The sequence below is a fragment of the Schistocerca serialis genome, chromosome 11 (genome assembly GCF_023864345.2).
Source record: "Schistocerca serialis cubense isolate TAMUIC-IGC-003099 chromosome 11, iqSchSeri2.2, whole genome shotgun sequence".
Lineage (NCBI taxonomy): Eukaryota > Metazoa > Arthropoda > Insecta > Orthoptera > Acrididae > Schistocerca > Schistocerca serialis.
The window spans coordinates 97,943,284-97,967,862 of record NC_064648.1 but is presented as its reverse complement, the minus strand read 5'-3'; the positions used below and the strand labels follow the sequence as shown (position 1 = coordinate 97,967,862).

Genomic DNA, 24,579 nt, shown 5'->3' with positions numbered 1-24,579 from the left:
CTTTCAGGATAACGTGAGGCTTGTTTTGCCCATCTTCTTTCTCCCAATACCTCTTCATTATCTCTCTTCTTCTGTTCCTTTCTTCTTCTGTAAATAAAACTTTGATTTTGATGTCTGGCCACCTGTGACTGTCCACCAACCCTTTATACTTCTCCCTGCCCTGTATTTATGTCTGCAGATTCCTTTTTTTATTTCTACAGCCTTCCAGTCATCTCTGACTTCCTTCACCCAGTCGTTTCCCGTTTGACAGATTGCATTCTATATCTTCTTAGTCGACCTCTCCTTGTCCATCCTCTTGATGTGCCCAACAAATCGTAACCTCCTCTTGCGTATCTTGGTCAGTATGGGATCACATTTTCATACAGTTCCTCTCGTGTTCTGTGTATCCGGACACCCCCATGTTTTCTGGTGCCCCCATGTTTTCTGCTCCTCCTTCTCTAACTGTATACAAGGTTTGATCATTTCTAATGCATACAGAGCCGCATTTCTTACAGTTGCTGTGTAATGTCGCAATATGGCATTCCGTAACAGATTTTTCTTGCCATATATTCACATACCAAAGCTTCTGCAAAAGCTGTGCCCTGTCTACTGCGCCACCAGTTATCTCCTCCACCAAATAACGAAAATTGTAGACTTTCGCAACCACTTGGCCTTCTATCTTCCAGTCAGACTCAGTGTTCAATTTCTCGGTCTTCTTATATGCAATCTTCATTCCGACCTTTTCTGCTGTTTAGACTAGATTTTTTAGTGCTGTCTTTGCCTCATCTTCTGTCTCGTTTAAGAGCTGCGAATGCCGGGCAGTCCACTGTTGCATTATGTTTGACCTTGTACCCTGTTTGCACACCTCTGATCTTCATGTTACTATTTAGTTGTCTCCACTGTTTCACTACTTTGTCCAAAACCAGGTTAAATAAAATTGGTGACAGTCCGTCTCCTTGCCGGACTCCTGTTATTATTTCGAAACTGTCTGACAGCGTACTGCGGTGCCTGATCTTTTAACACATCCAGCAGAGCTCTTCTGTCAACTGAATTGTAGGCCTTCTGGAAGTCCAAAAATGTCACTATTGTTTCTTTTCCTTTCCTGTTTCTGTGTTCTATTATCTTTGTATTCCAAATATCTGTTCTGTACAGTTCCTCCATTTTTTAAAGCTACACTGGTACGCTCGTATTGTCGGCCCCAGTTGTTCTTAAACTTTGTTCAGCAAGATTCTCGACAAAACTGTGTACTCTATGTTTAAGAGAGAGAGGCCCCTGTAGTTATCCACTTCTTTCTTGTTGCCTTTCCTGTGTAGTGGCTTCTTTTAAGTCTAAGGGTATTTTCTTATTTCTCCAGATATCGGTCATTATATTGTACATACTTCTTTCTATTTCAGGCCCACACCACTTGATCTCTTCAGCACAGATACCATCATTGCCTGATGCCTTGTTGTTTTTGAAGTTTTTAATTACCTCTGCTACTTGTGCTCTGGTGGATGCTTTGTCTAGATTATCCTGACTTTCGTCCCTATAGCGTAAGTGTGTCTACTTTACTGTCGGTGCTTCTGCACTGAGCAAATTCCTAAAATATCTAGCCATTTCCTCGCACACCTCTTTCTAGCCAATTTTTATTGTGCCATTGTGTCCTATTACGAAGGGTTCTTTTGCCCTGAACCCGTTAATTCTACTATTCATTTCTCTGAAAAAGACTTCTCTGAAAAAGACTCAAGATTTGTGTTTCTTGAAATCTGTGTTTCCTTCAAGTTTCTCATTCTATCTACTTCTCTTGGCATTTATGATCGTTTTACTAGCAATTTTTCTCACATTGTGGAAGTTCGGCCAGTCTTCTTGCTTTTTGCTGGATTGCCATTTCATCCATGCTCTTCTCCTGGTCTCAACTGCATTCTCACATTTATCCGTCCACCACTCGTGCTTCCTTTTCTTGTTGATAGTAGCCTGTCACACTACCTCTTCTTCCATCATCATCATCATCATCATCTCTCTCTCTCTCTCTCTCTCTCTCTCTCTCTCTCTCTCTCTCTCTCTCTCTCTCTCTCTCTTCCAGTCACTCTGAACTACCATTCTCTTTGCATACTCTGCTCTGCTGCTCTGTGTTTTTTCAGATCTAGGTCGATTCTGTGAGTGTTTACGGTCCTACGTTTCCTTGCTCTGTCGTGTATCCATCTGCACTTTTATCTTGACAAGGTAGTGATCTGATTCCGTCCTGCTATTTTTCCTCGCTTTCGTGTTCATAATCTCTCTGTGATTCTTGTCACAGATTGCTACATGGTCTAGCTGTTTTTCCCCACTCCAGTTTCCAGGGCTGACCCACGTTGTTTTCTTGCTTGCCTCAGCTTTGTAATGGGTGGTCATTATTCTCATCTTGTGTCTCCTAAACAGGTCCACTAATCTCTCGCCATTCTTGTCTGTTCTCTTGTGGGCTGTATAATCTCCCACAGGACCTCTAAACTTCCTTTCTGTGCCTAAAGTCATTAAAGTATATAAATAATCACCAAAATATTTTTTGTTTATTATTCTGCACAGCTTTTGTAAGTTGTAGAAGTGATAATATGCAGCACCTTAAGCTGCTGTTCAATTTATCCCTAATTTAATTGCATGAGCGATTTTAGCTAAAGACCATTACTCAGCTCAGATTTTTGCTATCAGTTACATATGAAAAAAATGTCAAAAATATGTTTTTTTAATGTAATACCATTAGTCATCCATAGATAGATGCATGGATTGTTGTCTGTAATTGACACTGCAAGCATTTACCTCTGTATGACTAAACGTTATGTACAGATATTATATTTTTGACATGTTACGTACGTAATGCTTGCTGTCGATAAAAATCCGTTTTGGATAATGATGTTTAACCTAAACCTATGGCACAATAAAGAAGAAATTGAGCTGTAGCAGGTGTTGATGTCATTTCTGTAATTATCCACTTGCAAAAAGTAAGTTACATAATAATTTTTTTTATTTGCTAGCAGTTACACGTTGGCAGTCCTGGTACCCAGTGAAATCTCTGTAGCCCAGTACAAGTGCCTAGAGAAGCCAAAATGAACTATCCTTTATCAGTGGATGCGACATATTGCTTTGGAGCTTGATACTGTATTACAGCACGGGGATCTTGCTGTGTACCGGGGCTGCCAACTTTTTCATGAAACAAACATCTCCCACATGCTTTATTTGCAGCCCTCTGCCAATGCATTCACCTGTCTTTCCCCACTCCTCCATCTCCCTGTTGGCAGTCTAGTCCCTACACAGTTCATCAGACAGCGTTCGTCTCTCCTGTCCACCCGTACACTACTATCCCTTCCCCCTCCCCGCCCCCTCCAGACTGCTGCTTGCATCGCATGTGAGTTGCATTCTGACCCAAGCTGCTGGAGTTGGCAGGTGTGTGTGTGTGTGTGTGTGTGTGTGTGTGTGTGTTTTACTGTAAAAGTTGATTATGTAACTTAGTATTTTAAAGGTGATAATCAAAACAGTGTGACTACTACTCACGTGAAGGTGTATTTTTAATATTTTTCAAATAAATCTGCTGGAACCACTTAAGTATTTTATTCATAACCTAATAGAAGGGACTTTTTGGATAGACACTGTTTTAGACGTGTTCTGCCTGATTTTTGTCATTTTACTGTATGTCTGGTATCGTGAGGTGGGAACACATGCGTCTCTTTGCCCGCAGGTGGCCTGCGCGAGGGTAGGCCCGTTCTCCAGCATCTCGTACCGCAAGTCGGACGCGTGGGCGTGCGGCGCCCTGGCGTACGAGCTGTTCTGCGGTGGCCGCAATCCCTTCTATTCGAACTGGGCGCCGGTCGAGTCGGAAAGTGGCGGAGGAGGCGACGGAGGCGGAGGGGAGACCGCAAAGGAGCTGCCGGCGCTGAAGAGCCGCAGCTACCGCGAGGAGCAGCTGCCTCCGCTGCCGGCCAACGTTCCGCCCCTCGTCGCTGCCGTCGTAGCCGGCCTGCTCGTGCGCGCGCCCCACAAGGTCTGTACCGAACTCGGGCCGAATGGTGACGCCTTTTTTCTCTTACACTTGTTAGGCTGAGGTGCACTCCCTGCATTTATCAAAGAGCCATTTGAAACAGTGAGAATGCTTTTAACTCGGGATGACTTGAAACGAACAGAATGGTCTGGTATTCTAAATCCACAACTGGTTGCTGACGTGCTGGCAATGCACCCGTCACACAAGTCTGAAATGACAAAATAAGGCCTCAAATGACACAAACGCTTTGCCATCCGCCACTCATCATGCTATGAAGGCAGATCCACCGCATTGGGTGCACTAGGAGGTGCCCCGGAAGCAGAGCCTGTGGGCAAAACAAGTGACACCTGAGGCTTCCCGTGCGATGCGTCAGATTCTTCGCCACCTCTGCACCCCGAGGTAGCAGCATGAAGGTGACTGACTGTAGCCGAAAGCACATTCAACTGTTCGCGAACTGCAGACAGCTCCTCCTGGGTCCACACACAACATGCACACATCCTAGCCATCCTAGCATGACTAAGAGAAGAAGTGAACTATAAAAACAGACAGAATTCTAGATATGCAACTCACAACCCTCCTGATGTGTTACCAATGGATGCTAATACGTTGATGAGCTATATACCATATTTACTCGAATCTAAGCCGCACTCAAATCTAAGCCGCACCTGAAATTTGAGACTCGAAATTCAAGGGGAGAGAAAGGCTTTAGGCCGCACCTCCAAATCGAAACAAAGTTGGTCCATTGTAATACGAGACACAATTTAGGTCGAATGAATGACGATACAGCTACAGTAGTTTGGTTCCAGTCGTAAGCTTAGCAGTTAAGCTTTACCAGGTAGCCATTGCTATGCGTCAGGCGCTCTGTCCGTATTTATACGGGTACCCTTCCTTTTTCACGTGCTTCGTCTGGTTTGAATTCATTGCTTATTTTTCTTTGATCTGATAAGTGCCGTTTTATTTGTTATAGGTGTTTACGTCACTCTAAGCTGAAAATGCATTACTGTACTGTGTCATGCATTGTTTCTTCACATTCTGACAATGAGTGTTTACAGCCTGTCGCCGCTCGCGGCATGGCTTGCTTTTGTGTGCACTACCACCGCTTACAATTAAAAAAAAAAAAGAAAATAAAAAAAAGAGAGAGGAATCATCTCATTAGCGAAACAATGGCAAGAGACTGCTATTTGTTGTTACTCACACTGCTGCTTTCTTTGATGATAATCAACAAGAACCAAATAATAGACTGCATATGATAGATGATGTTCTGAACGAGAGTTTAGCGAAAATTTTTCTTCGTTTGAAAATATTTGCAGGCGCCTCTTTAGAACATTACATTCTGCACAGAAATTAGTCACCTTAGATTTAAAAATCTAGTCAATTGCCTTGCTTCATTTCTGACTGTATCACTATTAGGCATAAGTATAATACGAATATAAATGTGACATGATATGTATATTCTTCCGCATTTGCTGTTGTATCACTGTACTTTCATAGTTTATTGGGCAGACAGGATTTAAATGAGATAGCAGCAAACACGAAACACTACATGGCAAAATGTTTATATTCATATTATTCTTATGGTGAGAGAATACTGCATGTGATTCACAGTTCATAAAAGTTCCTATTAGCAACCACCTCTTCTCACAGGTAGGAAAAAATTCAGAACGTAGAGTTGGCCATATTGACAAACATCCAGAACAGTCTTGCCAGTTGGTTCTTCGTAGTACATTGAAATGCTGCTACATTCGAAGATGAACAATACGGAATTTGTATTTACTTCGTTGGATAATGTATGTAAATGCAGTGGTTCAAACTCGTGGCGGAGAAAAAAGCTCGTCTTCCACCTTTTTTTAAATTTAATTACTGACGTAGAGGTTTTGGTGCCAGTATTTATCTTTGTGCCTGCAGAGCATACCTGTGTAGCGCTACATATATTTGACGGCAGAAGTTAGTTGTGGTGGCACCTACCAACATTTTTCAAAACTTCCGCTTGCATTGCACTCGATTGTAAGTCGCAGGCGGTTTTTTGGATTACAAAAAGCGGAAAAAAAGTGCGGCTTAGATTCGAGTAAATACGGTAGCTGGCTGCTCAGTGAGGAACTATTGCGCTACGGACTGAGGGAATTTACACTTACGAAAATGCGAGATTAATCATCTTAAACAGAGAAACACAAACAAAATTTAAGAAATGTGCAATGAGGAAAACATGGAAAAAGATACATACTTAACTTGCTGCTCTCTAGTTTTACTCGTACTCGAATATCAGACAGGAGCTGGAGGTGTTGTGCACGCCTTGCAGTGGCAACACGGGCAGATCGGCGTGGCTGAACAGGGACAAAAAGGAGGAGGAGAAGTACGAGGTGGACTCCCTGCATTAATCGAAGAGCAATTTGAAACAGTGAGGATGCTTTTAACACTTTTGCTGCTACGGACGTGCTCCTTGCATTCTGTGCTGAGTGCGGCTTTGTTATGGCTATACTGCTCATAAGTGCTGCTACCTGTGCTGAGAGATGGCATTCTGACTGCTACAAAATACTTATTGTCCAATTTTAAGAAAACTATTAGGTGAAAAAAACTATTTTTTCACATCTAACAGTCTGATACATTTGCTCAATAAAGGAGTGAATTTCTTTTCAGTATTAATTATAGTTACTGTGCTGCATCAAATTAAGTAAAACATTGCGTGAAATTTTGAAGAATTTGCTGAGGTAAAAATGCATTGAGTAAACTTTGTACATGGTTGAGTTTAACTCATACATAGCAGTTTATGAAATGTAGGTAAGGTAATGAAATTTTATTTAAAATTAAGAGCAGAACGATGTCTCATTTTGTTCTTGTGTTACTGATTTTTATATCTGCACGTCATGTATCGTGTAATCATAACAATCGTCATTTTCGTAAATAGTTAAAGATATTGAAGTGAGGTTGTTGCAAGTGATGGCATGGAAAGAAGTGCATATGTTCTATGATAAATACTCAAAACATTTTTATTGACAGAGATATGGAAGTACACTACATGATCAAAAGTATCTGGACACCCCCCAAAACATACCTTTTTTTCATATTAGGTGCATTGTGCTGCCACCTACTACCAAGTACTCCATATCAGTCACCTCAGCAGTCATTAGACATTGTGATAGAGCACAACGGGTTGCTCCGTGGAACTCGCAGACTTCGAACTTGGTCAGGTGATTGGGTGTCACTTGTGTCATACATCTGTACGTGAGATTTCCACACTCCTAAACATCCCTAGGTCCACTGTTTCTGATGTGATAGTAAAGTGGAAACATGAAGGGACACGTACAGCGCAAAGGCGTACAGGCCGATCTCGTCTGTTGACTGACAGAGACCGCTGACGGTTGAAAAGGGTCGTAATGTGTAATAGGCAGACATCTATCCAGACCATCACACAGGAATTCCAAAGTGCATAAGGATCCACTGCAAGTACTGTGACAATTAGACGGGAGGTGAGAAAACTTGGATTTCATGGTCGAGTGGCTGCTCATAAGCCACACATCATACTGGTAAATGCCAAGCGACGCCTCGCTTGGTGTAAGGAGCATAAACATCGGAAAAGTGAACAGTGAAAAAATGTTGTGTGGAGTGACAAACTGTGGTACACAATGTAGCGATCCAATGGCAGGGTGTGGGTATGCCGAATGCCCGGTGAACATCATCTGCCAGCGTGTGTAGTGCCGACAGTAAAATTCGGAGACGGTGGTGTTGTGGTGTGTTTGTGTTTTTCATAGAGTGGGCCTACACCCCTCGTTGTTTTGCGTGGCACTATCGCAGCACAGGCCTACATTGATATTTAAGCAGCTTCTTGCCTCCCACTGTTGAAGAGCAATTCGGGGTTGGTGATTGCTTCTTTCAACACGATCGAGCACCTGTTCATAATGCATGGCCTGTGGCAGAGTGATTACACAACAGTAACAACCCTTTAATGGGCTTACCTGCAGAGAGTCCTGACCTGAATCTTATAGAACACCTTTGGGATGTTGTTGAACGCCAACTTCGTGCCAGGCCTCACCGACCGACATCGATACCTCTCCTCAGTGCAGCACTCCGTGAAGAATGGCCTGCCATTCCCCAAGAAACCTTCCAGCACCTGATTGAACGTGTGCCTGTGAGAGTGGAAGCTTTCATCAAGGCTAAGGGTGGGCCAACACCATATTGAATTTTAGCAGTACTGATGGAATGCACCACAAACTTGTAAGTAATTTTCAGCCAGGTGTCCGGATACTTTTGATCATGTAGTGTAACTTGCCCACAACAATGAGAGGTTGACAGAATGGGATACAAAAAAATGTCCTTGCCACCTAGGGAGTGGCAGAGCATGAGGAGTTAACTCATCCACATCAGCTAAAGGGTTAATAAACACTTCTTCAGTGCCTTCATAGGAAAAGTTATTCTTGCATATTTTCAGTGTGCATATACACTTAATCCAGTCTTCCACTTCGGCATTGTCAGTTTATTTCTGTGGAAAAAACTGTACATGTTTAATTCCTAATTTGGAATTTCTGGATGCTATCTTTCCTTTCACTAGTGTCCACACAGTTTCTGTCAGCCTCACACCCTGATTGCCTATTTCTTGTGCTAAGATGTCAGGTTCCAATTTATTGTAAAGGTCCTTGTGCTGGATGACCTGTGTGTGTCTTGAAACTCGGTCACCATAACTAGCAAAGAAAAATAACAATACTACATGATGTAAATCATTGCTGTCTGCGTGCTATACACTGCTGTACAGTGATCGTATAAGCCAATGGTGGGTAGTGATACAGGTGCAAATCCATGCCGGTAGCAGTACTGCCACATAAATTTTGTTGACATTACATGTTTGTTTGGTAGTTGTTGCTTCTTAAGATGCAACCTGAACACTGTGGCAGTCACGTGTACACGAGCCAGACTAGGTGCAAGGCATCTCGTTCACACTTGGCAATTGAGGAAGGACAAAAAAGGGTAGGAGATTAGAATTTCTCTGGGTTAAATAATCCAAACCTGGATCTTTTTCTGGTGTAAAATTCCTTAACATCAATACAGTTTATTTACTTGTGCTGCATAGTGCCCTCATCTTGGAGACAGATGACTATCTTTCAACTAGTGTTGATTTTCTCTGCTTCTAGCAGCACCAGCAAAATTGTTAAATCATCTTGGACAAGTTGTACTTTCTCGCTTGTTGCCTCAGTGTCAGTAGTGTAGTTTTTTGGTAAGACGATTGTAGTCATGCACTCCCCTTCTCATTCATTGCTATATTCTTTACTTCTCATCTTCCACTAGCATGTATGGCTTTTGTGAATTACGCATTAAATACTCGATAATGGAACAGGCTCTCTTTGTAGAGTCTGTTACATTTTTTGTGCCACCTGTTCCGAATCTGCAATCTGCCTGCATTGGCTTGTTTGCACATTCATGATATGTGTGGGTGGATTTCAGCAGTTCTTCTCAAAACCTGCAGCTCTTTGTCCCTGTGTTCAGTGGTTGTCATGTCTGTACAATTTTCTGTACAGCCGTGAATTGCACGGACAAATCGTATTGTGTCAGTTGGCTTTAATAATGACTTTATCTTAATTGGGGCGGGTATGGACTTGCAGAACGTGAGGCCTCTTAGCCTCTCTTCCCAGAATGTCTTCATTCTTTCATTTCTTTCCTTTATCTCCTCCTCAGAAATGCAATGTGAAACTCCTTTTTAGTGGCTTCTGTTCAAACGATTTTATGCCATTGACTTTGCTTCCGAATTCTTCAGTTTGCGCCATCTCCAGTTTAATTCCAGTTTGTTGGGCATCTCATTTGACTTCTTGTACCCACTCAGAGGTGGATTTTAGTGCTGTGGCGAAATTGAAGATCTTTTTGCTCATTCAGTTTTCATCCATTTTTACTACGTGTCCATAAAATTTCACTTGTTGTCATATTCTGTCTGTGATCTTTCTGGTGTACTTGTAGAGCTCCTAGTTTTCCTTATTCTTCAAAGTCACATCAGTAATCTTATGGGATCCCAGGAATTTCCTGGGCATCTTCCTTTCCTTTCCTTTTTTATTTAAAATAGCTCCATCCAGTTTTATAATTGTATTGCAACACCCAGCTTTGGCCTCAAAAGCTATTGCTTATTAATTGTATCTGTTCTGTGTTAGTTTGTAAGTGAGGGGTAATTTTCTAGCTCTCTGTTGATTGCCTCTTCATCTGGTCCATTTGGTTGGATCCATTCTCCTAAGTGGTTGAATGATTCTCCCCTCTTTTAATTGTTAAACCATTTTTTGTGAAAATTCAGCCAGTGGTTTTAGTATTTCTGTTTAGTGAAAGTAAGCAGTTTCATAGAAATGTTTTTCCTTTTTAACCTTCCCAAACTTATCCCTCTCTCCTCCTCGATGAAGGAACTATCAGTTTGAAAGTTTCATTAATATGAGGTCTGTTCAAAAAAATTCTGGAACTTTGTCCACAAAATTTTTCTGTTCTTACCTTTTACTTATGGTGTATAGTCTCCTTCGAAATACTCTCCTTCACAATTGATACATTATTCCCAATGCTATTTCCACTTCTGGAAGCAGTCTTGGTATGCCTCTTGCTGGATCGAGCAAAGCACAGTTTCTGAATTTTCTTTTATCTCTTCTACCGTTGCAAACCGCCATCCTTTCAACAGGCTTTTTTATTTTGGAAATTAAAAGAAAAAGTCAGTAGGGGCCAGGTCCAGAGAATACGAAGGATGAGGCAGCACAGTGATTTGGTTTTTTGTGCAATAGTCACACATCAACAGGGATGAATGTATGGGTGTGTTTTCATGATGCAAGAGCCGTGAATTGTCTTGCCCAATTTCAAACCATTTCTTTGTCACATTTTCTCGCAGGCATCACAACACTTCATGATACTACCATCGATTAACAGTTTGTTCCTGTGGCACGAATTCATGTTGAACTAATCCTTCAAATTCAAAGAAAACTGTTAACCGGATCTGACAAACATTTTGTGGTCTTTAGAGACACTTTCCCACCCATTGTGAAGATTGAACCATGGTCTCAACATAACTGTAGACGCATGTTTCATCACCAGTTATGATTCTCTTAAGAAATATCTCATTCTCATTTGTGCAATCCAAAATCTCTTTACAGGCTGCAAGGCGAAGAGTTTCTCATCTTGGCAGCAGCACGATGCATTGCAAGATGCTGTATCAGGATTTCATGATACGATCCAACTGAAATGTTACATTCTTCTGCTCTATGTTGGACAGTCTGTCTTCGATTGGCACACACAATTTCATTGACGTTCTTCACATAAGCATCATTGGTAGACAGCCAAGGACATACTGAACGAGGATCATCTTTAACTTCTGTCTGGCCATTTTTAAAACGTGTGAACCGTTAGTAACAGAGTACAGCTTTAGCACTCATCACTATAGGCTTCCTGCATTATTTTGTGTGTCTTTAAAGGATTTCTCAATTTTCACGCAAAATTTAAGGCACGTGCATTGCTTCTCCAACTCTGCTGTCTCGAAATTCGCAAACTGTGCAACGCAATGTTCTATTCAGTGTAGCACTGAACAATAACTAACAGCCATACAACAATGAAACTTCAGACAGTTACACATTAAACACAGACATGCAGGGACGTAAACCACATTTCGTTCTAACACACCATTGGCACGAAATTTCGAATGTTCTGGAATTTTCTGAGGCTACCTCATGTATGTATTTCATGTGTGTATCTGTGGTACTGACACTGGGCATGAAGTAATGGACCATCCTGCAATTCGGTCTGTCAAGTAATTAATGCTTACATGTGTAAAATATACTACCACATGAATATTGTTGTGTAAAATAAGTTAAATTAATTTGTTTTCACAATGTTGGACTCACATGATTGAGTATAATAATTATTCCAATGCAAAGGTCAGACCTGTACACAGTATTAATGGAATATCATTCTAGAGGCTAATTTAATGAAATTCTGGGATGTCTAATTACTTCGCCTTATATCTTCTGATTACAGCTTTAACAATTCCGAGTTGGAGTCATGATTTCCAGTTCAGTGACTTACAAAAATAACTGACGAAATGCCCTTCCTTGCAAAGATGATGAAATTACCCAGTTTCTCATTTACTATTAACATGTATGATCACTTTTTTGATTTGGTCTCAAAGGGACTGACTGCATACAAAAGCATTCCAGTCCTGACTCGTTGATGTAGTAGTCATAGGATACTAAATTTTTTTGTTCTGTGGAGTGCACAATTTTATATTTACGAACATTTTATAGTAGGTTACCAGTCTTTGCAGACCGTTGATGCCTTATTAAAATTCCACATTGCTACATTCCAAACTTTACTACTCTTAGTGATTTTTGCTGAACCTTACATTAATTTACATTCCACAGTTAATGTCGATTGTATGTTCTTGCACTTTGCTCCGAGACTGGGATTGCAGTTATCGGTTGCAGTAAATAGTATAAAAAAATATTTCCAGTTGTCGAGTGTGACAAAAGTGTTCAGTTGCCGAGTCTCAGTTGCCGTGTCTCCGGCACCAATGTCGGAGGGTCGACTGTCGGACGATTGTTGTGAAATTGGAAGGTAGCGACATTACATAGCAACGTCCTGCAACTGTGGATTGGTGTTACAGAGACTGAGTGCCGAGATGGCGGCGACGATCCTGCAGCTGCACCTGTGGGCTCCCAGCAGCTGGCTGGGCGGTGGCGAGGAGGGCCCGCAGAAGCCGACCAGCAACGAGGTGAGTACAGCCCCGGCTGCCACCTGGCTCATCTGAAACTGGTCCACAGAATGCACTGTAAGGCAAAAGAATGGCACCACAGAGGAGTTGTGTCAATGGAACGGAAGTGGGTTGATGTGATGTACATGTACAGGCAAATGACTTCAATTTCAGAAAAATAGAATGATTTATTCACAAATTGAGCCAGTCAGTAATGCGCCGGTCCACCTCTAGCTCTTACGCTAGCAATTATTTGGCTCGGCATCGGTTGAGAGACTATTTGGATGTCCTCCTGAGGTACATCGTGTGAAATTCTGTCCGATTGTTGCGTTAGATCGTCAGAATCACTAGTTGGTTGGGGGGCCGTGCCAATAGTGCTACAAATGTTCTCAACTGAGAAGAGATCTGAAGACCTTGCTGGCTGAGGCAGGATTTGGGTGAGCATTAAGATACGCAGCAGAAACTCACAATGTGCAGGTGGGCATTATCTTACTGAATGTAATCACGGGACAGCTCGCTGTGAAAGGCAACAAAACGAGGCACAGAATATTGTCCACATACCACTGTACTGTAAGGGTGCCACGCGTGAAACCGAAGGGGTCCCGTTGTGAAATGAAATGGCACCCCGGATCTCGACTCTGGGTTGTTGGGCTGTACGTCGTGTGGCAGTCGGGTCGGTATCCCACTGCCGTCCGGGGCATCTTCGCTGGTCATCGGGACTCAGTTTGAAGTGGGATGCATCATAGAAGACAGTCCTACTCCAGTCAATGAGATACCAGGCTGAATGAATGTGCCCGACACCCCTGCAGATGGGGTTGTCGGTGTAGAGAGGTCAGTGGTGGTCCAGGCCAAGGGGTGCTGTGTGCTCAGCCATTGTTGTGTGAGCCGCCTTTTAATGGTACAGTAGAACGTCGATTATCCGAAGTAATTGGGGGACATGGGTGTTCGGACAACTGGTTTGTTAGGATAATTGAACTGTACACGTTTATTTGCCAAAAAGAAGTACTGTACAGTACATTTATTCATAAAAACAAGCATCTCTTTTAGTGTTACAAAGTAACATTTGGAATACATTTCACATACATTTTCTCAGCATGTTATAGTCTTAGGTGGAGATTTCAATTTACCAGATATAGACTGGGACACTCAGATGTTTAGGACGGGTGGTAGGGATAGAGCATTGAGTGACATTATACTGAGTGCACTATCCGAAAATTACCTCGAGCAATTAAACAGAGAACCGACTCGTGGAGATAACATCTTGGACCTACTGATAACAAACAGACCCGAACTTTTCGACTCTTTAAGTGCAGAACAGGGAATCAGTGATCATAAGGCCGCTGCAGCATACCTGAATATGGAAGTTAATAGGAATATAAAAAAAGGGAGGAAGGTTTATCTGTTTAGCAAGAGTAATGGAAGGCAGATTTCAGACTACCTAACAGATCAAAACGAAAATTTCTTTTCCGACACTGACAATGTTGAGTGTTTATGGAAAAAGTTCAAGGCAATCGTAAAATGCGTTTTAGACAGGTACGTGCCGAGTAAAACTGTGAGGGACGGGAAAAACCCACCGTGGTACAACAACAAAGTTAGGAAACTACTGCGAAAGCAAAGAGAGCTTCACTCCAAGTTTAAACACAGCCAAAACCTCTCAGACAAACAGAAGCTAAACGATGTCAAAGTTAGCGTAAGGAGGGCTATGTGTGAGGCGTGCAGTGAATTCGAAAGTAAAATTCTATGTACCGACTTGACAGAAAATCCTAGGAAGTTCTGACCTTACGTTAAATCAGTAAGTGGCTCGAAACAGCATATCCAGACACTCCGGGATGATGAAGGCATTGAAACAGAGGATGACACGCGTAAAGCTGAAATACTAAACTCCTTTTTCCAAAGCTGTTTCACAGAGGAAGACCGCACTGCAGTTCCTTCTCTAAATCCTCGCACAAACGAAAAAATGGCTGACATCGAAATAAGTGTCCAAGGAATAGAAAAGCAACTGGAATCACTCAACAGAGGAAAGTCCACTGGACCTGACGGGATACCAATTCGATTCTACACAGAGTATGCGAAAGAACTTGCCCCCCTTCTAACAGCCGTGTACCGCAAGTCTCTAGAGGAACGGAAGGTTCCAAATGATTGGAAAAGAGCACAGGTAGTCCCAGTCTTCAAGAAGGGTCGTCGAGCAGATGCGCAAGACTATAGACCTATATCTGTGACGTCGATCTGTTGTAGAATTTTAGAACATGTTTTTTGCTTGAGTATCATGTCGTTTTTGGAAACCCAGAATCTACTATGTAGGAATCAACATGGATTCCGGAAACAGCGATCGTGTGAGACCCAACTCGCTTTATTTGTTCATGATACCCAGAAAATATTAGATACAGGCTCCCAGGTAGATGCTATTTTTCTTGACTTCCGGAAGGCGTTCGATACAGTTCCGCACTGTCGCCTGATAAACAAAGTAAGAGCCTACCGAATATCAGACCAGCTGTGTGGCTAGATTGAAGAGTTTTTAGCAAACAGAACACAGCATGTTGTTATCAATGGAGAGACGTCTACAGACGTTAAAGTAACCTCTGGCGTGCCACAGGGGAGTGTTATGGGACCATTACTTTTCACAATATATATAATTGACCTAGTAGATAGTGTCGGAAGTTCCATGCGGCTTTTCGCGGATGATGCTGTAGTATACAGAGAAATTGCAGCATTAGAAAATTGTAGCGAAATGCAGGAAGATCTGCAGCGGATAGGCACTTGGTGCAGGGAGTGCCAACTGACCCTTAACATAGACAAATGTAATGTATTCCGAATACGTAGAAAGAAAGATCCTTTATTGTATGATTATATGATATCTGAACAAACACTGGTAGCAGTTGCTTCTGTAAAATATCTGGGAGTATGCGTGCGGAACGATTTGAAGTGGAATGATCATGTAAAATTAATTGTTGGTAAGGCGGGTACCAGGTTGAGATTCATTGGGAGAGTCCTAAGAATATGTAGTCCATCAACAAATGAGGTGGCTTACAAAACACTCGTTCGACCTATACTTGAGTATTGCTCATCAGTGTGGGATCCATACCAGATCGGGTTGACGGAGGAGATAGAGAAGATCCAAAGAAGAGTGGCGCATTTCGTCACAGGGTTATTTGGTAACCGTGATAATGTTACGGAGATGTTTAACAAACTCAAGTGGCAGACTCTGCAAGAGAGGCGCTCTGCATCGCGGTGTAGCTTGCTTGCCAGGTTTCGAGAGGGTGCGTTTCTGGATGAGGTATCGAATATATTGCTCCCCCTACTTATACCTCCCGAGGAGATCACGAATGTAAAATTAGAGATATTAGAGCGCGCACGGAGGCTTTCAGGCAGTCGTACTTCCCGCGAACAATACGCGACTGGAACAGGAATGGGAGGTAATGACAGTGGCACGTAAAGTGCCCTCCACCACACACCGTTGGGTGGCTTGCGGAGTATAAACGTAGATGTAGAACATACAAAGGCAACTTCAGTAGGAATATATAGTATGTGGCAAGGTTTATTAAACAAAAATTATACATATTACATATGCATTTTACATGAACAATACACACAGTATACAAAATTAACATTTAAAAAAATTCTTTATTTTGGTCTGTCTAAGCAAGCCTACACGCTTACGAGCAGCTAAGTCACGTGAGAAGCTCTTCTTGGGGGCGCGCAATCCTTCAAACTGCGCGGAGCGGCACGCCTCAACTCTAAGCTGGCGCAGCTGTTGCTGTGAACAGCTTTGACACTGCCGCTACTTCTACTGCCAGTGCCAAGCCGACAGAAGTGTGTTGAAACACAGCGACTGGGGGCTCGGCCGGTCAGCAGCGCCTCGTGAAGGCCCCATTAGAAGCAATGTTCCGCCAGCGGTGGTCCAGTGCGGCGACTACTGTGGGAAACTTGGTTTGGGAGTGAGGGGGATGATGGACGGTAGGGTGGGAGAGTAACAGGTGCGAGCGAGTACAGAGTCCGGTTAAGCGGTCGTCCGGTTGACCGACATTCGGATAATCGACGCGGTACTGTACTTGCAGTCACTGAAGGACCAGTTGCACGTCGGACTAATGGTAATGGTGAATCCGGGGCTCTGCGTGCCTCTCTTGACAGTTGTTCGGTCGCCTCATTCTGTCGTCTCTGTATGTCGACCACTCATTTCTCGACATTGTGTTCAATCACAGTTTACCCGTTCCTCCCGGCACCGTCAAACAGTGGCATCGCTTGTATTCACGTCGAACGATTTGCCGATAACTCCAACCGGCTTCTCTGAACCGAGCTACACGTCCTCTCTCAAATGCTGAAATCTGCGTACAGTGTTCTGTGTCTGTGAGGCTTATTTACTGTCCAGTTGAGTATGTGTAATGGAATTTGCAAAGATTTTATGCACTGGTATCGACGCATCCCGTTTACGACCTATGACAGCTGCACGGTGAAATTGCGTTACAGCTTCTCACATTCGTCCGTCAACTGCCAAAAGTTTACAGTTTTGCATCTTCCGTCAATATCTGTACAAATATAAATTTGTGACCAATTTGCATAAATCCTTCGTGGTGTGTCACGTTTTTTATTTCCGATAATACCGATGCAGGATAGAGTGCGGTGCTCGATTTATCAAACTGAGGTGTGTGATATAGCAGCAGTAGTGCTTTAAGTGTGCTGCTGTAGTTCTTCCATGGTGTGAGGACTATCTGAGTACACCTCATATTCAATTTGCCCACAGGTAAAGTGGCAGGGAAAGAGGAAAGAAGGTAGAGTTGGCCAGGAGACAGCACTGCCTCTGCTGATTGTCCTCTTTTTCACAGAGTGCCTCGTGCACTCATGATGTTGTCACAGCAGTGCGTGTTACAGTTTCTGAATGTGAATGTGCCAGATAGTGTTATGCCAGATAGTGTTAACAGTTTGATGAAAGAATTGTATTACAAAGTGGACACAAGAAACTGCACACCAAACAACAGCCTCAAGATTATGCAACAGCTCTTGGTAAAGTACTAATGGGAATTTTATGTGCCCTGGTGCCATGTGACTATAATACCAGTGAGTCACTTTTGAAATTGGCTAACTTGTACAAATATCTGGTGTAATATTTTGTAGTGATTAACACACGATCACATAGACTCAGTCTAGGGTAAATCAGGTGATTGGTTGAATACTGGGGAAGTGCAATCATTCTACGAAGAAGATTGCTTACACGTCACTTGTGTGAGCGGTTCTAGAATATTGCTCAAGTGCGTGGGATCTGTACCAAATAGGACTAACAGAGGATATTGAATGTATACAGAGAAGGGCAGCACGAATGGTCACAGGTTTGTTTGTTCCGTACAAGAGTTACTCAAGCAACTGAACTGGCAGACTCTTGAAGATAGATGTAAACCACCCTGAGAATGTCTATTAACAAACTTTTGAAAACCGGCTTTAAATGACAATTCTAGAAATACGCTACAAACTCGTATGTATTGCTCTCATAGTGATTGTGTGGATAAGATTAGAATAATTATGGCACACACAGCAACATTCAGTCAGTCATTCTTCCTGCACTCCATATGTGAATGTAACGGGAAGAAACACTGATAACCGGTACAGTGGGACGCACCCTCTGTCGTGCACTTCAGTGATCTGCAGCGTATAGATGTAGATGATGTGTGAGTCCCGAGGTTGAATTGCACCTGATATGAAGAAATGGAAAAAATTAGATTGCAGTAGTCCACATTCCATTTCACTCAGAAACCACTGACAGAACTCGCATGCAGAAGTTTATCTGTAAACTCGTGCACAACAGCATCTACTGTGATGGCCAGGTCTTGTGTTCATCACGGAGAGGCTGTTTGTCACCAGTCTCATAAATATTTTTCTGGGTCAGTTTTATTTTGTCCGCTTTCTATCCTCAACCCCCCCCCCCCCCCACCCCCCCGCCATGAATTTTCAAGCAAGCCCATAAGAAAAATTGTGTCAAGATGGTTTTCGTATTCTACTGCTTACAATGAAGGGGAATCAATAGACTGAACCTTCACTCTCAAATCCCTGCCTGTATATGTCTATAATATGCTTTGATGAATAGTGATTGACATTAAATATTAATGTAGTGATAAGAGTTAGATACCAGTTTGTTACTGGCAATAGCAGTACTATCTTGTCTGTTGTAAAGACTTGCTAATTTAGTAAATGTTTTGCTAAAGCTCTGGAATACAGTACCACGAGTGCCAGCACCTAGCAAGATTTTCTCAAACAGTTATATGAAACGAGGGTGCAAAATGTCAATACTTAGTACTTACCAAGTTCACTACTTGCTAATGGCTTATCGTGATAAAGAATGTTGTGTTTAAGTTTCTTATTGTTACTTGGGGTGTGTTTTAACAGTTCCTTCAACCCACATTAGATAGAACTGCCAAAAACAAGTACCGTATTTACTCGAATCTACGCCGCACCTGAGAAATGAGACTTGAAATCGAGGGGAAAAAAATTTTCCAAATCTTAAGCCACACTTGAAATTTGAGACTCAAAATTCAAGGGGAAGAAAAGTTTTAGGCTGCATCTCCAAATCGAAACAAAGTTGCTCCATTGTAATATGAGACACAATTTAGGTCAAATGAATGACGATACAGCTACAGTAGTTTGGTTCGAGTCGTAAGCTTAGCAGTTACCAGGTAGCCATTGCTATGTGTCAGGTGCTCCGTCCGTATTTATACGGATACCCTTCCTTTTTCACATGCTTCGTCTGGTTTGAATTCATTGCTTATTTTTCTTTGATCTGATAAGTGCCGTTTTCTTTGTTATAGGTGTTTACGTCACTCTAAGCTGAAAATGCATTACTGTACTGTGTCACGCATTGTTTGTCGCATTTTGATAGTGTGTGTTTACGGCCTATCGCCGCTCGCGGCATGGCTTGCTTTTATGCACGCTACCGCCGCTTACAATTAAAGAGAGGAATCGTCTCATTAGCAAAACAATGGCAAGAGACTGCTATTTGTTGTTACTTACACTGCTGCTTTCTTTGATAATGATCAACAAGAACCAAATAATAGACTGCGTATGATAGATGATGATCTGAACGAGAGTTTAGCGAAAATTTTTCTCCGTTTGAAAATCTTTGCAGGCGCCTCTTTAGTACATTACATCCTTCACAGAAATTAGTCACCTTAGATTTAAAAATCTAATCAATTACCGTGCTTCATTTCTGACTGTATCACTATTAGGCTTAAGAATAATACGAATATAAACATGACATGATATGTATATTCTTCCGCGTTTGCTGTTGTCTCACTCTAGTTTCGTAGTTTATTAGGCTGACAGGATTTAAATGAGATAGCAGCAAACGCGAAACAATGTATGGCAAAATGTTTATATTTGTATTATTCTTGTGGTGAAGAGAATACTGCATGTGATTCACAATTCATAAAAGTTCCTATTAGCAACCATCTCTTCTTGCAGGTAGGAAAAAATTCAGAATGTAGATTTGGCCATATTGACAACTATCCCAAACAGTCTTGCCAGTCAAATTTTCATAGTACATTGAAGGCTGCTACATTCGAAGATGAACAATACGAAATTTGCATTTAGTTTGTTGGATAATGTATGAAAATTCAGTAGTCGAACCTCGGGGCGGAGAAAAAAGGTCTTTTTCCATCTTTTTTTTTTTTTTTTTTTTTTTTAAATTTATTTACTGATGCAGAGGTTTTGGTGCCAATATTTATCTTTGTGCCTACAAAGCATGCCTGTGTAGCGTTACATATATTCGACGGCAGAACTTAGTTGTGGGGGCACCCACCAACATTTTTCAGAACTTCCGCTTGCTTTGCACTCGGTTCTCAGCCGCAGGCGGTTTTTTTGTATTACAAAAACCGGAAAAAAAGTGCGGCTTAGATTCGAGTAAATACGGTATTCTGAGACACAGTTGAAAGGGACAACAATTCTCCAGTGCTCGATAGTAGCAGGTTCGGAGCGTTCCCCACTATCAAAATCGTGAGCCACCTGTGATCAGGGGGAAGAAGGACGACGAATTTCTGCAGCAGTCGATGCTCGAGCAGTGGTAGTCAATTCGACTAGTGGACCTGGCAAGTTTTGGCGCCTCGTTCCAGCTTGGAGGTGTGGAACGCAAAGTTATAATGCGTCTCCTGTGCTAATGTATAATAAAGGAAACATTTATATAAAAAGGAAACATCGTTATCAAAAATATTAAAAATTCGGTTGCAGATCCTGCAGTGGCTGCTGTGCCTGACGACAAAGGTGCTGTGCGAAGGCGGTCTGGGCCTGTGCGCCGTGGGCGGGCGGCGTACGCTGGCAGAGTACCGCCTCATCTCGGCGCTGCTGTCGCGGGCCTCGCTGCACCAGATCAAAGCCGCCCTCGTGTGGGCGGTCACTGCTGCAGTGCCCGAGCTGTACTAGCCGCACCATGCACTTCTGACGGTGGAGCCGGAGACACTAGAGCTCGGAATGTGGGTATATTGCTCGAGTTGGAGATGTCGACCTGAAAATTGTAAAATTTTAATCTGTATCGGATCGTGAAACATACAGGACACCAGTTGCGGAAGCCTGTGTACTTAACTTTTGTACGACTCTAATCAGCTGATCGAAACCGTCAGCGTGGCATTTAGTTGCACCTGACCACTCGCTGTGAAATGCAGTATGTCACAGTTACTGGCAGGTTCGTCCGTTGCCGAGTGAGTTGCGATATCTGCAGATTCGAGCACACCGCTCGGATAGGGTGATCTCTGAGCTCTCGAGTATGGAACACTTGCTATTAGAGGCCAGCTGGCAGAAAAGCCTTTACAAATAAGTTAATTATGTTTCTTATGGCATATAAAAAGGGGCAGTATGGGAAAGATACGCATTTTCATAAAAATATTAAAAGACTAAAAATTTATAATTTTAGGTGCTAATAAATTCTCACTTATTAAAATACTACGGGTTGCTATGTTTAGGTCAAATGAAGTTCTCAGAGAAACTGAACACTTCAGCCCTGTCTGCAAAGGACCTCTTCGAGGGTACCGATTCCTACAACAGTCGGTACGAAGCCAGAGTACGAATCGCACACTGATAGAAGCTACAAACTACCCTCCATCCCCTTAAAGAAGTTAAATCCTCCACAGATAGGGACAAAACATTTCATTTCTCCAGGAAAATCAGCCCTGACACACTAACCTGGACTAATTTAAGTGTAATATTTCTGGCCACAAAACTTTAGGTTTAAAACTGATCAACTTTGTCAGGGATTTCCAAAACACGTGGCCTGTGTTTGCACATATCCTCATAAATATGCTTCATATTTTCAAAAACAAAGTAGCATTTATGTTCTTGTGATTAGATTTATATATTTTTTAATTTATGACATCAGTTGCATACTCACTGTAACCCAGGATGTTGTTTCTTAATTGCGATATTTATCGTAGCGTCAGCAGTGACATCTGTAATGGCTTACTGTTATCAAAAACTGTAAAATATAACATTGTGTTAATACTGCATGTTTAATATGAGAAAAACTGGCAATTTTTAATACACTCAAAACAAATCATACAGTGGAAAGTTAAGAAAAAGTGTAATGACTTTAAATTGGGTTTAAATGTGAATTCCATTAGACTACAGCACAATTGTCTGGAACATTTTATTAACTGTGTCATGTCTGGCGGTGGAAGTTTACATTTTACAGTTACAAATTTGATATCTGTATAGTTGTATGTGACCAGCTGAATCTGCTTTACACAGACATTGTGCCCAACTGCACACTCGACACAGCAGAATAAATGTCACCACGATCCTACAGCGACATTCTCCCAGCCCTGTGGCCTGTGGTTTGTTGGGCAATGGTTGCCTTGTGTTTGCTGTTCTATTGCGTGCTGCTGATTTCCTGTACTGATGGGTTTTTTAAACTAAAATGAACATCCTGTACTGATTGTTGTGGCTTACTTCAGATTTTGTGTGCTTTTATTCTGCTTTTTACAGATGTCAGGACATCTGTAAGAAAAGCTGAGCCTTCTAAGCATGTCACTGAAGTAGCAAAAAGAACAGCTTGTAACGAGACTACCACAACCTTTGTCATGAGCAATGTTTCACTCTACCTACACAAATCGATACCTAACCCACAATTAAGATCCAGTAATGAATAAAAGTTCTACGTATTAACACAATTTACTGCCAAGTCACAGCCTGTAAATGGATTTCGGGTGTAAACCATTCATTAACAGAGGATTGTGAGTTTAGAATAGCTAAATTTGCAAACAAAGTTGTGTTTATGTAAAGTGTGGCAGAAGTTGGTAACCATCACCTGATGGCTGTAGAGTACATACAAATGCGTACCTCACATAAATTGATAGCACGTGTGCTGATCATGGTATTGTGGTATCGTGCAACCGATAATTCATCAAATATAAACATTCGATGTCGAAAGTTTCTCACTAGAGCACTGTAAAAGAAATAGTCACTTAAACAGAGGATTGGCCAAAGCAAAATGGTTCTGACAACACACTGCCAGAAGGAAACTTTTCAGCAAGATTGCGTAGAAATGAAATTTATCTCCTTCTACAGTGTTCCAAAGTACTATAACCTCGGGAAGTACCTACCGCTATGCATTATTCTGTTATTGAATGATTGGAAAAGCTTCTAGTTCCTGCAATCCATTCAAAATTTTTAAGGACATTTCGTCATTTGTTTATTCTGACAAAAAATTAATAGAACTGCATATAATCATACGTGCTCAATAATGAAGAACTGTTTTGCACTTATGATATATTTCAAGTCTGTAGTGCCGTGCTGCGTAGTGCCAAGATAGCAGCGACAGCACTTGTCATGTGCAGGCAGACACCCTCCAACCTCCAACCCCTGTTACAACTACGTAGTTATATTACCTTTTTCCTCCATTGTCACTGTCTCATTTTTCTTATTCTTTACATAACATCCATACCAGACATAGCATTAATTACAAAATTTCCACACAAAACAATATAAAAATGTTACTGTGTGTGTGAGGTGTACATGTGACATAGAGTTGTTTAGTTACAAGCTGTCCATGTTGTAGAAATGGAGATAGTCATTTCTATGTAACTTTTACTGTGTTTTTCATCTTTACTGAAACTATTATCACCTTCTGTATTGTGATTTCCTTTTGCAGGGTGCTGTGTGGCTGTAGTTGTGCTTAAGAGCTTGAAAGTTAACACCATTGCCCTGCTTCGAACTTCAGTTAACTTATTTGTATTGATTGCTTTTGTTCCTTAGATTCTATCTGGTGAGAGTCTATACATGGCTGTGAATATTGTTAATGTTAACTTTTTCCTCTCCAAATGTAAGTTATTATATATATGGAATAGAATCTGCAGGAGAATTAGCCTCAAAGGGAGAACCTTGTGACTCCTTTTTCTTGTAAATGTTGAGGATCCACCGTTTTTATTTATCCCATGTTGAAATAATGAATTTGTTTCTCCATCTCTGCCGTCAGATTATCAGAAGTGTGGATTCTTTTGACTGTTTGGTGATTGATTAGCACACTTATGTGACTTATTGTAGATAGTATTATTTGTGATATGATTCCTCTTCATATTTTAATTATATTAATTTCAGTATTTCAGAAAATACATGAGCTTTAGTAGCTGTTTTTTAGCTGAGATCTGCTACTGTAATTTCATCAGTGTGTGTGTGTGTGTGTGTGTGTGTGTGTGTGTGTGTGTGTAAATATATATAAGAAAATGCTTTAAGAACACTCTTAACACTTAAAACAAACCCATTAAAGGCTGATAAAATGGAAAAATATTTCAGGTGTGCTACTTACTTGTGAATCATTACTACAAATGTATGTTTGTATGCTGAATGTTCCTTTCTTGACAATTTTGAATTGTTAAAAATATGCATATATGTAACACAAGAGTCATAGTAATATGTACTTAATACTGCACATTATCATGAGTAGCACTTTTATGTGACATGA

At 41.6% G+C, this 24,579-nt stretch overlaps 1 protein-coding gene across 2 annotated transcripts in view; it reads left to right on the top strand.

The window, feature by feature from the left end:
- LOC126427091 (serine/threonine-protein kinase Pink1, mitochondrial) overlaps positions 1-24,324 on the top strand; it is a 121,690-nt gene extending 97,366 nt beyond the window's left edge. The window contains exons 7-10 of one of the 2 annotated variants that reach the window (XR_007576530.1): positions 3,668-3,970; positions 12,567-12,674; positions 20,859-21,100; positions 23,770-24,324. Coding sequence is in view for 1 of the 2 variants with exons in the window: in XM_050089278.1 (XP_049945235.1) it covers positions 3,668-3,970; positions 12,567-12,674; positions 20,859-21,050 (603 nt within the window). In the remaining variant the exon portion in view is untranslated. Of the gene's footprint in view, positions 1-3,667; positions 3,971-12,566; positions 12,675-20,858 lie in introns of both variants that reach the window. The other variant, XM_050089278.1, reaches the window with a different exon arrangement.
- Positions 24,325-24,579: the final 255 nt, after the last annotated feature.